The sequence below is a fragment of the Pelophylax lessonae genome (genome assembly GCF_965119305.1).
Source record: "Pelophylax lessonae genome assembly, chromosome: 8".
Classification (NCBI taxonomy): Eukaryota; Metazoa; Chordata; class Amphibia; order Anura; family Ranidae; genus Pelophylax; species Pelophylax lessonae.
Window position 1 is genome coordinate 161270966 of NC_138775.1, and position 15393 is coordinate 161286358.

The following is a 15393-nucleotide window of genomic DNA, read 5'->3' on the forward strand; positions in this document are numbered from 1 at the left end:
CTTGTAATTACTTTGTCTAGCCACCTATTTAGAATACAATGCAATGACAGCGTACATTGTGAGAAGGTGGGCCTTGCTACCGTATACACCCTTATTTGCTGTAGGTTCTTATTATTTTATTGTTATTCTGGACATTGTCACATCTAGGACCATTGAATAAAAGGCACATGGGTTGTTTTTTAAACCCTGTCTGGACAGAGATAATATATTAGCATAAATATCAGGCTGAAATGGACGTTGTTTCAGGTATTTTTCTGCTGTACAGGCATTTAGTAGCTGTTATGACAGAAATCTGTTACCTTTATAAACTTAAAATGAATGGCATAATGACTGCACTATTGTTCATGCATGGTACAGTACCCGTAATGCTTAAATCTGAGAATTAAGAATGACAACTAAGCTGGTAGTGTATGGCTCCTTCAGACCTATGAGCTTTAATAACGCATGTCAATATAAATGTTTCACTTTCTGTTACTGCAACACATGGTAATGTGCTGCATTGCAATGACATTCATTTAAAATGCACATGCCATATGTTGTGGTGTACTGTATTAACATATGCTGCAGGTCTGTTTTTATCTGCTGACCAGCGCTATCAGTTCATTCTAAGGAAATGGACTGCCTTAAAGTGGTTCTAAAGCCTTAAAGTAGAACTAAAGGCAAAACTTGTTTTTTTTTGGTGATGCAAGGGAAGGTCATAACCCCTTTCAGATCCTTTTTTGCCTTCTGTGTCCCATTGCGGAGATTTCCCTTCACTTCCTGTCCCATACCTAAACAGGAAATGAGAGGAAATCCTTGCACATCAAGGGAATTCCTTTGGGACCCCCAGGTTACCAGAACTAGTGTCCTCATTGGAAAATGTACCCTCTTTTACTTTTCTGGGAACAACCCAAAATTTGAGATTTTCTTTTACTTTCACTTTCAATGATAATGGTAAACTGGACAAATACAGTAGATAGGGTGAATCTCCCTAACAGAGGACGAACAGCAATAAAAAATGACCAGGGTTCTAAAACCTTTCCAGTCTATCCAAAAAAATGTTTTGCCTTTAGTTATATTTTAAGGCCGGCCATACACAGTTCAATCCATTAATTGGCAGGCCAAATGTTCCAAGTTGATCCATCAACTTGCGTACAACCAGACAGCTTCCCCTGTCCGCCCCCGCCAGGAGAAGACAATAGCCGTTTCCCCTCTCAGCACTGTCTGTGTTGATGGGGATGGGGCAATCGTGTGAACTTCTTTCCTTCAACCCGTGGTTACAGGAAATAAATTTGTACCGTGTATTCTTTGCATTAACGACTTGCCGACCAAGCCAAATGACGGCTACAGCGCGGTTGGCTTATTCTGGGAAGGCGTACAATGATATCCTCCCAGGATCGCACTTCCCACACATCCCCTGGGGCACGCACATGGAAGGGTCTATGCTCACAGGTCATGGTAAAGGGCCAATGATAATGGCCCTTTACCACATGATCGCTCCATCCAATCAGTTGTCAACAAAGCGGTGCATGTCCGGTTCAGTTCTTTCCTCACACGCTGTACACAGTGAGGAGGGAGGCTGCAGCACCGCTCATCCCCTGCCTCCTCCATGCCTCAATCATACCTCAGTCATGCCCATTCATGTCTCATCTATGCCTCAATAATGCCAATCCATGCCTCAATAATGCCAATCGGTGCCTCAATCATACCCATCCATGCCTCAATCATGCCTATCCCTGCCTCAATCATGCCCATCCATTCCACATCCATGCCTCATCTGTGCCAACCCATACCTCATGTGTGCACACCCAAGCCACCTCAGTGCTTATCTGTGGCTCATCCATGCCACATCACTGCTCATCCCTGCCACATCAGTGCCACATCAGTGCTCATCCGTGCCACATCCATGCCATGTCAGTGATCATCCATGCAGTGTTGTCACATGAAAAGATAGAATAAAATATTTACAAAATGTGAGGGGTGTACTCACTTTTGTGAGATACTGTATATGTGTAGTTTTTGCTCCTAGAACACCTGGAGGTGCTACTTGGATGTTGGGTCCCTGTATGTGGCCAGGATGTGTAAAAGTCTCACACATGTGGTATCGCCATACTCAGGAGGAGTAGCAGAATGTATTTTGGGGTGTAGTTGCAAGTATGCCTATACAGTGTGTGAGAAATAACTTGGTAATATGACAATTTCATAAAAAAATATATATTTATTTTTCAAAACATTGAGGGAAGAAATTACAACTTTAAAAAAACTCACCATGCCTCTTACTAAATACCTTGGAATGTCTACTTTCCAAAAAGGGTTAATTTGGGGGGTAGTTATACTTTCCTGGCTTTTTATTGTCTCAAGAAATGAGATAGGCTGTCAGTACATCAGGTGTGATCAATTTTCAATTATTGGCACCATAGCTTGTAGACTCTTTAACCTTCACAAAGACCAGATAATATATATTAATTTGGGCTATTTTTACCAAAGATATGTAGCAGTATAACTTTTTGCCAGAATTTATGAAGAAAAATAACGAAATTTGCAAAATTTTAAAACCGAAACAAAGAAAAATTAATTTTTTTACAAAATGTTTGGAATTTTTCATTTATAGCGCAAAAAATAAAAAACCCAATGATGATTAAATACCACCAAGAGAAAGTTCTATTCGTGTAAAAAAAAAAAAGAACGAACATTTCATATGGGTAAAGTGTTGCATGACTAATTGTCATTCAAAATGTGACAGCACTGAAAGCTGAAAATTGGTCTGGTTAGGAAGGGGGTTTAAATGCCCAGTGGGTAAGTGGTTAAGGTAAAAAATCTAGTGCTGGGCCCCAGAGTAGTGTCTATCTCCTCTCTTTCTTCTCACATGGCAGATTCGGCACTTGCTGAAAAGAAGAAGCCAGGATCACCAGCAGGGGTCCCCAGAAGAAGAGGATCGGGGTTGCTCTGTGCAAAACTATTGCACAGAGCAGGTAAGTATGACATGTTTATTATATTCTTAAAAAAATTAAAGTTTTATATTCACTTTAATGCAATGCACATCAAGAACTTGAATGGGGTCTTCTAGTGCATTCACAAGTGCTCAGAATTGCAAAAAAAAAAAAAACAGAACTGTTAGTTGCAAAAAGCTTACAGCATACTGAAAATGTATCATGTTTGAGCCAAAGATTCACTCAAAAAGTAACAATTGAAAGCTAAATTGTTTCTATTATGATAGCAGATTGTACATTTTTCATTTAGGCCTCTTTCACACGGCCGCTCTGTATGTCCGTATATCATTCCATCCGTTTGCGGGTGATATATGGACATAATGCATGTCAATGGGATTGTGGATGTCAGCGGATGACCATCTGCTGACATCCGATTTGCGTCCTTTCAGTTCTGTTCCATTTTTTGGAACGGAACAGAACCCTATTTTTCTTCTGTTTAAAAAACGGAACGGATGCAAAATCTGATGTCAGCGGTGTCATCCACAATCCCCATGAAAAAAAAAAAGTGCCGGAGCGGATCGCAATACGGTCCGCTCCGTGTGAAAGAAGCCTTAAACAGTACAGTTTTTATCCGAAAATACAATAAATTACCTCACTTCCGAAGTTGCATTCTGCCGTATGATAATTTTCATGACTGCTTCATTTTCGATATGGGGACTAGCATGGAAAAATAAAATGTATGATCACACATCCGATATTCTCATCGTGTGTACGAGGCTTTAGGATTTCACCAAAAAGTCAGATCATTTCTGTTAGCAAAAATTATTAATTTTGAAATCAGCAGCACACTTTTTCAACACTTAATGTAGCATTCCATGCTAAGCCTAAATAATCTTAAAAAGGACCCCCATTCCCCTTAACACCTATTCTAAATAACCTGTGTAAAAAATAACTGTTTACTCCTGTTTTCAGGCCAATCCGGTCCAATCACATGATCTCCCGGTGTCAGGCAGCGGAGGCAGCAGGGAACAAGAGAAAGCACTCAACAACGGCCTGGGAGTATCGACGACTTCTATAGGATTACTATGGCCCATGCATTGTCAGCGTTCCTTCCTCTCCTCTGGAGATGCTGTTAGTTTACACAAGGTAGGGAAAACACAGGTGCCACACTAAGTGCAGTATGAAGGATTTATTCACATCAAATCACATACACAGGTACTCACAAGGGAGCATATGAATGAGCATGAGGGTATCCATAGGTATGAGGGTCCGTCATTCCAGTGCTGTGGTCAGGATGGCTCGAGCGGTCACGATTACCGGAGTAATTGCTGGTGACTCCCGGCACTTCCTGGTGTCTGGAGCGCACAGGGGCTCTCCCGACGTCACTTGCCGGATGTGACGTAATGGCACAGGCGACGCGTTTGCGGAGCATGCGCTCCTCCTTCAGGCCTCCTATATGGATTGCATATGGACTTGAATATATGGACTATATGTTTCATGGACTACTGATTATCCATTTGTCCTGCATATTGAGATTCTTGTCATTTAGGTCCCCAGTGTTGGACCCTGTGGGTCCCTTATCCTTCCTCTTTTGTGCCAGTTTTCATTTATTTATTTTGGTTTACACAAGGGAGTCAGATCACGTGAAAGGACTGTAGCGTCCTGAAAATAGGTAAGTATATAGATCTTTCCTACACAAGTTAGTTAGAATACTTGTTGGGGGGGGGGGGGGTATTTTTAGGGGAAGTTAGGTTTAGCATTGAATTCTATTTTAAAGCTTATCCATAAATTGCCTGATCCTGGCCCAAGTGCCCTTGGGTGGCTTCTTAGGTCCTTTATTTTGGCATACAATCTGACTGTCATAATTCATAGGCTCTGCATTGTAAAACTCCTGTCACCACAAGGACACACAGAAAACATTTGTTTCCTGTTTGTTCCATTCACACTGCTATGCACCCTGGAGCTGTGCTGCGCTAAAATGTAGACATGATGCATTTTATCACGGCGCACTGTATAGAATCGCATGACACTCTACAACAGTGCAGCGCACTGCACTGCTGTACAGTGCTGTAAAAGAAGTGTACATTTTGTACACTTTAAATAAAGTTTTTTTCAAAACGAAAAATAGGGGGGACCATGTGAAGTTCTGAATTGCGCACCACACAGCCCCCCTTAGGAGCAGGCAGATCTAGTGTGAAACCTTAATCAGGTTTTGCAGAAATTTCCCTTAACCTGACTGTTCATTTGAAGTAAACACAGGCTTGAGGGGAAATGGCTTTTCATAGCCTGAAGACCAAGTACGCTTAACCTGTTTTTTTCAAGTGGAACATGAATCTATGAACTGTTTTGCTTCATGCAATTTTTTTTTTTCCAGCATATATTACAGAATATTGTGATGAAAGAAATTATGAACTCATTTAATCTAGGACAAAATCCATGCACTACCTATTTTTCTCTATATGCTTTTCTCTATACTGCATGGCCACTTTAAGTAACACTTGGGTAGTATGCAGTCCATGCATTTTTTAAAGCTATACATAAGGAATGTCTGTCCAGCATTCTGGAAAATGTATGCAACTAATTGCTCAGTTGTTCCAGGTTCCTAGAAAAAGGAAATGGTCCGTTAAGTGCACACAAGCACAACATAGAGTCAAAAGACTTGAAAGGTATACCTAGAGTGATATTTGGTACTTGGCTATGCTTTCATGACAAAAAGATTTAAAAATTACTCATAAAATCTGCTCCAGTCCTAAAGTGTTTTTAAAGCCTAAAAAAAACTTTAGTAGGCAGCTTATCCTACCCCCCCCCCCCCAGAATACTTACCCAAGCTCCATCGCACAGTGCTGGGACAAGGTCATCCAGTGCCCAGGGCAAGGATACCAAACTGCGCCCCCCCCCCCCCTTCCTTTGGGGTCAGGGTCAAGGCGCCCGGCCATCCCTGTAATAAGCCATTTTGCCCAGGGCAACCACCCCTCTTCCTACCCCTTGTCCCGGCCCTGCCATCGCGATCCAGTGCTGTGCATGAGAGTAGCTGCTCTCTTGGGTCTCTGCCTCTTTATTGTTGTCAATCACAGCCAGTGAGCAGGGAGCAGGGGACAAGACCAAGCCCCATTCTGTATGTCCTATGGACACACAGAGCAAAGCACAGGAGTGAGCATGCACGAGTGCCCCCATAGCAAGCGGTTTGCTATGGGGGCACTTGGAGAAGAAGAGGAGCCAGGAGCGCCGACAGGGGATTCAAGAAGAGGAAGATTGGGGCTGCTTTTTGCAAAACCACTGCACACAGCAGATAAGAAAAATGTGTTTGTTATTTAAAAAAAATGTACATTTAATATCACTTTAAATCAATAATTTGTAGACTGTCATTGCAGAAACAATTCAACTATCCAGAAGTATAAGAACCCTTTGTAAAATCCACAGCCTAGCTTCCCCTTTTTCCAACAGCAGTGTATTTCAGGATAAGTACTACAAGCCTAGCCCAATCTCTATAATAAAGATCATTTTCATTAATAGAGGCCTTCTACAAGAAGCTGAAAACCAGTCATGCAACTGAGCTGACATTTTAAAAATTTTAGGCCCCTTCAGACCTTGCAGTTTGTTGTTGGGCATTATTTTAATGCAGTGTACCGCAATGTGCGGCAAGCGCAGTATGGTGCACTCTAGAGTAGGTGCGTTGGCTCATACTGTGGTTGTGTGTTTGCATGCCAATCTAAATGAATAGCACCGCAATTCACCACAAAAAGTGGCAAACAATGCTGTACATTGCAGTAACTTTGGTAAAACTTGTGTGTGCTACCACATTTTGCCACAATGCCTAGGTCTAAAGGGGGCTAAATGGAATTATAGATGTTGACAGATTTGCTTAAACATTTTAACTGTATTATTATTATTATTATTATTAGTCAACATTTGGTTTTATAAATAAATATATATATATATATATATATATATATATATATATATATAAAACATTAATTAAATATATATTGTAGAACAACACATTTTATTCAAGTAAAAACAACATTTAAAGAAGAAAAAAAATATATATATATATATTTTTTTTTTTTTTTCTTATGTTAAATGTTGTTTTCACTAGATTCAAATTTGTTGTTATTTATAAAACTAAATGTTAACTAATGACAATAAGGTTAAATTATTTAGGATAATCCGACAACATCTACAACTCCTTGGCAATATGTGGTAAAAATTGACTAAAATATTTATTTAATAAATTAAATAAATAAAAAAAAATATATATATATGTAATGTATTTACTAAATAAATATTTTATAACAACAAATTTTAGTCTGGTAAAAACAACATTTAATAAATGCAGTGAACAACACAAACATGAACTGGAGATCTACCAGCATGTTTCTCTTTTGCTACCGATGTAAATGTGAACAAGTGAGGAAGGCAATTTTAATCAGCCATTACAGAGCTTCTAAAGCTCACAAAAAGATTTTTTTTTTCTACCTTAAAATTAAACTATTGTCCAACACTCCTTTAAAAAAAAAACAGTACTAATCATGAAACCAATTTAGGCAAAGGCATAGGTAGTCACATATCTATCCTGTCTTTAGTTGTTTTTAAGCGTGTTCCTTTTTTTTTTTAGATTATGTTGATAAGGTTTAATTAAAATGGCCATAAAATGATATCGGCATCATGACTTTTTGCATTGGTACACAATGAAGATAACTTATTTGGCTATTATATTGTCAAAGGAAGGTTTAACTAAGCCATTTAAAAACTTTTAATATAATTAAAGTCACACTATTGTAAGTGTATTGCTTTATTACTGCAACTCTGAGTCACCTTCATTGTCTGCCCAAGTGTTACAGTGGGTGTCACCTTTCCATGCATTAGCCAATGAATTCTCATCTAAGTAATACCATTGGCTAGCAGAAAACCAGGGTCCCTGCCATACCTTCTAGTGCCTTATAAGAATTGCAAGTATTGCATGTGCTTTGTTATTGGGTATCTTCCCACTCTGTGAAAATCATCTTGGATTATACTGGAAAGGAATATTAACCATGGAGTACAGAATATTCTACATTTTTGCGACTATAATAGTATTTTGCCCCTTTTTCACCGCATCAGCATGGTAAGCTTTAATACAAATAATCTTTTTTATAAGCAAAACCTTTCCGTTGCTGAAAAAAACGAAAAAAATATAATCTACCTTGTTTTTGTTCTAGGTCAGTCAACAACTTTCTGATGACAGGACCAAAGGTAATATAAGATTCAAATCATTTTTTTTTATATTATGTGCAAATATTATATATATATATATATATATATATATATATATAATTGTAACTATATAACTATATTTATGGTATTTTTTTCAAAGGCATATTTGACATATTCCTCAAGTGTGGCAGCTGGAGCTCAGAGTGGGATTGAGGAATGTAAATATCAATTTGCATGGGAAAGGTGGAACTGTCCAGAAAGCGCTCTTCAGCTGGCAACTCACAACGGTCTCAGATCTGGTAATTTTACCTTTTAAAAATAATATAAAGTGGCTTTATAGCACAGTAAATCCATATATAAATTGGATCATATTTGTTAATAAATGCAACTCACTGTTTGGTTCCATTTTAAAAATGACTTGGTACCTATGGGGCATATGCTTTCTTTAGCAAACACATGCTTTTTAATTTAGGGCACAATTTATAGTCAACTAATATTTCATTTTCTCAAAGGTGGACTTGCTCAATAAGATAATCATCCTTCACTAATTTGACCACAGTACAGATTCTGTATAGTAATGAATTCCTGCATTTGGTACACTCTCAGTTCTGTCTGTCTGTATTGTCTTCTTTAAAAAAATGTCTCCAGGTTTATTTTTCAAAATTATGATCAATACATATTCTGCCCTGAAAAAATCTACAAACCAGACCACTGATGTTTAAAGAGTTCAAACATCACTAAAAGGAGTCCTAAAACACCCGAAGTATATTTTCATTTTATTTTAACTTTCATGATTACAGGTTGTCACCATATGACTTCATATCTCTTCAATATTGTATATATTGTATATATTAATTATTTTATATATATATATATATATATATATATATATATATATATATATATATATATATATGTGTGTGTGTGTGTGTGTGTGTGTGCGTGTGCGTGTATACTGTATATACATGGATAATCTTTGTCCTATCTCTTTTCTATTCTATAGCAACAAGGGAAACATCTTTTGTACATGCTATCAGCTCAGCAGGAGTAATGTATACTTTGACTAGAAACTGCAGCATGGGGGATTTTGATAACTGCGGATGTGATGATTCCAGAAATGGAAGGATTGGTAAGTTTAGGTTTTACTAGTTAAAAAAAAAAAAAAAGTCAAAGCAATTTTAGAATAACTGTCTGCTGTTCTAATTAGTCATAACAAGTCTGCCATATACATGTATTGACTACATTTTAAGTGGTATATTTTAAGGGTGTTTATACCTTCACCTGATTAAAGCGAACACTGCAACCAAATTTGCAAGGTTCAAGCCGTGTAGAGTACCTAGAAAATATTAACACATGAAAATTAGCATCAGAGTTACATAGAGATTTGCTGACTTTAAATCATTTATACAAATTGATGATGATTTTTGTTATTTGTGAAGAAAATGAAATAAATCTTTTACCATGTAGGCAAGGGAGAAGACTGCTGTGGGTCTCAGAGGTACGGTGATTCCCATATGGCAGATATATCAACCCCTAACCATCTAGATGAAAGAGCTATCTGTCCATTGTCACCGTGTGCATAAGAGTAAAATATATTTAATGGTAAAATTATACTAGATTTTTAGAATAATGCCTAACCCATTTGGTCTGTTTACATAGTATTACATTTGTAATATAAAGAAATGAATTTAGGTAGTTGTATATTGTTACACAATAATGTAGTTTCATAAACCCTACATAACATATCACATATTTTGAATATTAAGCATTGAACTGAACATTTCGGGACAATCTTAGTTGAACATTTTATGTAAAACTGAAGCAAAGATGGTGCTTTTTAAGGATTCAAGAATGTATCCTTTACAAAAAAAAAAGTAACCTTCTGAACTATCATGCATTTTACTTTGGGCCAACTAGGGGAAATTTCCATTTGTTCCTCTGATTTCCTGGTCCTAACAGCCAGTTTCCTGCTGTGTCCTGCAGTAGTATACTATTGTAATGCACAGAGGGAGGGTGCCCAAAAGGTCAATAAATTACATATGCAAAATAACATTTCTTTCATTAGTTAAAAAGAAAACACATATAAACATCCTTAATTGTGTATTTGTATTTAGCATGTCGATCTGATTTTTTTTGCTACAGTGTAATGTGTGGTTAAGACAGTGCTGGATAAAAAAAAATAAAGAATCCATGCTTTTATTTTAATAGGTGGAAGAGGCTGGGTATGGGGTGGATGCAGCGATAACGTTGAATTTGGAGAGAGGATCTCAAAGCTGTTTGTGGATGGCCTCGAGACAGGACAAGATGCCCGGGCTTTAATGAACTTGCATAACAATGAAGCAGGAAGACTTGTAAGTTTATTAACAATTGTTTGATAATTGCATTCTTTTTTGACATCTTCTTTTAACTGGCCGGAATTAAAATAGAATAGTCCAGGAGACATCTTTCTAGTGAAAGGTTGCCAGCGTTAAAATAGAATAAACTACTTTCCACTGAAAGGTCACTCTATAAACATTACAATTTTTTGGCTCAGTACCTTTCACACCTTCTAAATGTGACAAGTGCAAACTTTGACCAGTCACTGAAAGCATCACAGAAGTGTGTGCTAAGCAATAGGTAGTTTTCACACCTTTGCATAATGTGTCTTTAGTTTGGGATTAAGGTTCTTAATAGGGTAACTTTCTTTAACACCAGAAGTGTCACTAGAGGAATATCATTCTGAAAAGAAAATGGTCTTGGTGTACGGAATAAATTCTACTGCTGTATGTTCACTATTACACATATTTGATCTATCTTTTGCAGTCTACAGTGACAGTGGTTTTTCATACCAAACAAAAATTGTTGGAAAAATTGGCTAGAAATAAGTTTTATTATTGACACATTGAGATTTATTTACTAAAACTGGTGAGTGCAAAATCTGGTGCAGCTCTTTATGTTAGCCCATCAGCTTCTAACTCCAGCTTGTTCAAATAAGCTTTGACACAAAACCTGGAAGCTGATTGGTTTCTATGTGGAGCTGCACCAGATTTTGCACCCTCCAGTTGAAGTAAATAAAACCCATTGAGTAAAGTTTACACTTTACCTATACACTAGTTTGATGAACATTTAGAATTTCTACAAATGCTTGTGCGACTACACAAAAAACCCTACTGCTTGAACTTTATATGATGCACAAGTTCCAATAAGCTCACTCCACCATTGACCTAATGCAATGCTAATCAACCCTCAATTCAACAAAAGTTTCAGATTCAAGGAGTTAGCCACTTTAGGGCCTTGTTTTATAAGACCAACAGGAAAATAGGCTACATAGAAATCCTGAAAGCATGCCAAATTATTTCACAGAGCTTCTAACACTGTACATATGAAGTATGTAAATTTTTTTATTATCATTTACATACTTGCTTAAAAGAAGACCTAAGGCCGGCCATACATGGTTCAAATATCGGCTGGTTCAGCAGGAACTGGATGAGATTCGAACCATTAGTGGGCAGGCTGAATGTACCAAGGTGAACGAACAATCAACTTGGGTACAACCATCCTGCCGGATTCACTTACGATTATCACAAGTGGCTGCTATAGTGATAATTACTGTCTTCTCCCGGTGGGGACGGCTTACCCCACCCACAATGGCCCTGCGGGAGGTATTTCCCCATAAACACTGACTGTATTGCTGAGGAAATCGAGTGATTTTCTTTCCTGCAACCCATGGCTGTCAAATTGACATGTCCATCTTTTTTCCCTTCTCAGTGTATTAAAAGGGTTAGGGTTTCCTACCATTGCAGTTCCTGGGTTTATGGGAACCAGGAGGTGTTTTACCCATTTCACCTCCTCTTGGTTTAATCTGGTATTTCATTACAATTCTAAAAGCATTGGTGTATCTGAATGGTCAGAAGGACTGGTCCAGGCAGCACAATACACAAAGGGACTGCAGGAGAGGAGATAGCCCTTCCATATTGTCTTTTTACGCTAGAAACTAACTGTTAACATAAACAGCCTAATAAATTATATTACTTTACCTTATTATAGTTTTAAAAATAATCTAGCAGTAGTAAATTAAGTTAGACACACACAAAATATGCTGCCCAGGCAATTAACTGATTTTCTTTAAAATTCCATCAATCTTGTAAGTATGACATCGTATTGTACCCTTTAAAATACATACTGTTTGTTGGGTATAAAAAAAATATGTGTTATTGATATTTGATAACTGTATATTTTATAAAGCATGTGGGTAGAAAGAGTATTACCAACATATCCTGATTATTCAGGGTGCCATATTTCATAATTAGATGGAAGTATATATTTAAAGTGTAAGCTCCCCTTCAGCATGAATTTCCAAAACTCCCTTGCGCAATTACATATCATTGCTTTGATTTTAAGTGCAGCACCTCCTCCCATTATATGGGGAAAGGGGGCACACCACAAAAACCATTGGCCCCTCGATCCCCCTGCTGCTTACAAGATGGGCTGGACATTACAATTATGAGACCCCTGGCAGCCGCTTCAGGCTGTTAAAACTGCACATGTGCGCTCTCTCCTTCTCTAGCTGAGCTCAGTTAGATAAGGAGAGAGCCCACTGCTCATGTGCGCAGTTAGAACAGCCTGGAACAACCTCTAGGGGTGGACAATTATAATGTCTAGCCTGCCCCGAAAATTGCAGGATGGAGGGCGGGTCGAAAAGCCAGCATTTTTCGTGGTGAGCCCCTTTCACTTGCATGTGTAATGGGGGGGGGTGTGGCATTTTAAATGGAGGAGCACTGGTATGTACTATTCAGAAGATATGGAAATGCATAAAGGGCTTTTTTGGAAAATCTCGCTGAAGCTGAATTTACACCTTAATTACACAAAGTGACCAGTAATCCTGCACAATTAAAAGCACTGAATAAAATTTAGCATTTTTCTTTAGGTAAACCATTGTAGTCATGTTAATTAGCTGTATCATAATTGTCTTAAGTGTGTATTGTATGTAAATTCAGGATTTGGGCAAGAAGTGTGAAAATCAACACTTAAGTACCGTTTTTCTAACTTGTTTCCTGGTTGGAAAGCTACTGAGAAAGTAAAATTGAATATGTGCTGATTAAAGCGGAGCTATACTCACGTTCATTGCTGTGGTGTCCCAGAGCTCCATGCCGGGTGCTGCCATCTTTGGCAAGTCTGCCTCTTGGCAACGATTTTTAGCCATTCATTGGCTGGGCCAAGAATACATGACTACTGTATGCGCAGGAGTTTGTTTATGTCATCATTGCTGAAATTGTACACTGAGCTGCACGCGCACAGCTCAGTTTAGAGGAAGGGCAGGCAGATAAGAAACTTTGATGCAGAAGAGACAAGGGTTCATTTATTAAAATTGGAGAGTGCAAAATCGGGTGCAGCTCGACATAGAAACCAGTCGGCTTCCAAGTTTTAGCCCCAGTTCATACTGAATGTGTTTTTGAAATCACGCTACTTCAGTGAGATTTTATGAGCGGCTTGCCAAAATCTTGCCGAAATCTGTGCGACTTCATGCATAGATGTCTACTATGCAAGATGCACATTAAAGTGATTGTAAAGTCTTGTGTTTTTTTTTTTTTTAAATAACGAACATATTATACTTACCTCCTCTGTGCCATTGGTTTTGCACGGGGCAGCCCGGATCCTCCTCTTCTCGGGTCCTTCTTCGCTGCTCCTGGCCCCTCCCTCCTGTTGAGTGCCCCCACAGCAAGCAGCTTGCTATGGGACAAACAAGCTAGGTTGCAAATTTTTGTGTCCATTCAGTGTCTCAGGAGGGAGAGTCCTGGATGGCCGAGGGACTCATGGAGATCTCTGGATACAGAGTGGGGCTCAGATAAGTATTAGAGGTTTGCTGGGGGGCCACATTAAGATTTAAAAAAAAAAAAATTCTACCTTTACAACTCCTTTAAATTGCCAAAAACAGTGCAGGAACCTTTTTCAAAATAGGTACAAGTCGGAGTTGCACGGATTTGAACAGCTCCATAGGCACAAATAGCGTACGACTTGTAATGCGACCTTAAACAGTCAAATTGCATGACAAGTTGCGATGGTGTGAACCGGGGCTTATTGTCAAAGTCTAATTGAACAACCTGCAGTTAGAAGTTGATTGGCTTCCATGCACAGCTGCACCAGATTTTGCATTCTCTAGTTTTAGTAAATCAAGCCTATTACGTCTCTTCTGAATAAAAAATACCCACTTTTTTTTAAAGTTCCATTTTAAAGTGTATTTATCACAAACAATTTGACATTGTTAGTCTAATATTGTATGTCTAATTGTATGCATTTATTTAAAAAATAGGCAGTAAAGGCAACGATGAAAAGGACCTGCAAGTGCCATGGCGTATCCGGAAGCTGTAGTGTGCAAACATGTTGGTTACAGCTTGCTGAATTCCGAGATATTGGGAACCACTTGAAAGTCAAACATGACCAGGCTCTGAAGCTAGAGATGGACAAGAGGAAAATTAGGTCTGGTAACAGTGCAGATAACAGAGGGGCAATAGCTGATGCTTTTGGCTCTGTTGCTAAATCTGAGCTTATATTCCTGGAAGACTCTCCTGATTATTGTTTAAAAAACGTCAGCTTGGGTCTTCAGGGAACAGAGGGACGGGAATGCTTACAGAGTGGTAAAAATTTGTCGCAATGGGAGAGGAGAAGCTGCAGAAGGCTTTGTACTGAATGCGGCCTGAAAGTGGAAGAAAAGAAGATTGAGATTATTAGCAGTTGTAACTGCAAGTTCCATTGGTGCTGTACAGTAAAGTGTGAGCAATGCAAGCAAGTGGTAGTCAAACATTATTGCTCCAAGAAGGACAAAATGACTGACAATACTTTCATAAAAAGGAAAAACCGGGGACATCAGAGATAAGTTAAATACCACACGGACAATACAATAATGTTTATGTCTTTTATCTTCTTTGTTGTTGTAGAATTATTTTTGTTGTTTCCTTTTAATTTATCAACTTTGTAAGTTTAAACATGGTATACTATTGCATAATAATATGCATGTCAGTTGTAAATATTGCTTAAAACAAAACATATGCACTTTTCATGATGAATGTGAAGCCTGGACCAAAATAAACATTTACGAGTATCTTTTAAGAAAATATTTAAATTAAATATCTGTGTCTGTGTTTTTTTATATTTCACCACCAAACAAAATTGAATTATCAAAGGTAACATGAAGGTGCTTTCAATTATGTTTCCTAAGAAACAATGGGGTTGATTTAACAAAGGGATATAGATTGTTCACTTATGGCCTGTACACATGATCAGAAAATCCCATGAAAAATACCACTTTCGAATC

At 38.1% G+C, this 15393-nt stretch overlaps 1 protein-coding gene across 1 annotated transcript; it reads left to right on the forward strand.

The window, feature by feature from the left end:
- Positions 1 to 7942: 7942 nt before the first annotated feature.
- Positions 7943 to 14955, forward strand: WNT8A (Wnt family member 8A; the record flags this gene model as incomplete). The annotated part of the gene is made up of 6 exons (XM_082266193.1): positions 7943 to 8013; positions 8108 to 8141; positions 8263 to 8401; positions 9106 to 9231; positions 10311 to 10453; positions 14392 to 14955. The coding sequence occupies 6 exons, from the start codon at positions 7943 to 7945 to the stop codon at positions 14953 to 14955; spliced, it is 1077 nt and encodes a 358-aa protein (XP_082122319.1).
- Positions 14956 to 15393: the final 438 nt, after the last annotated feature.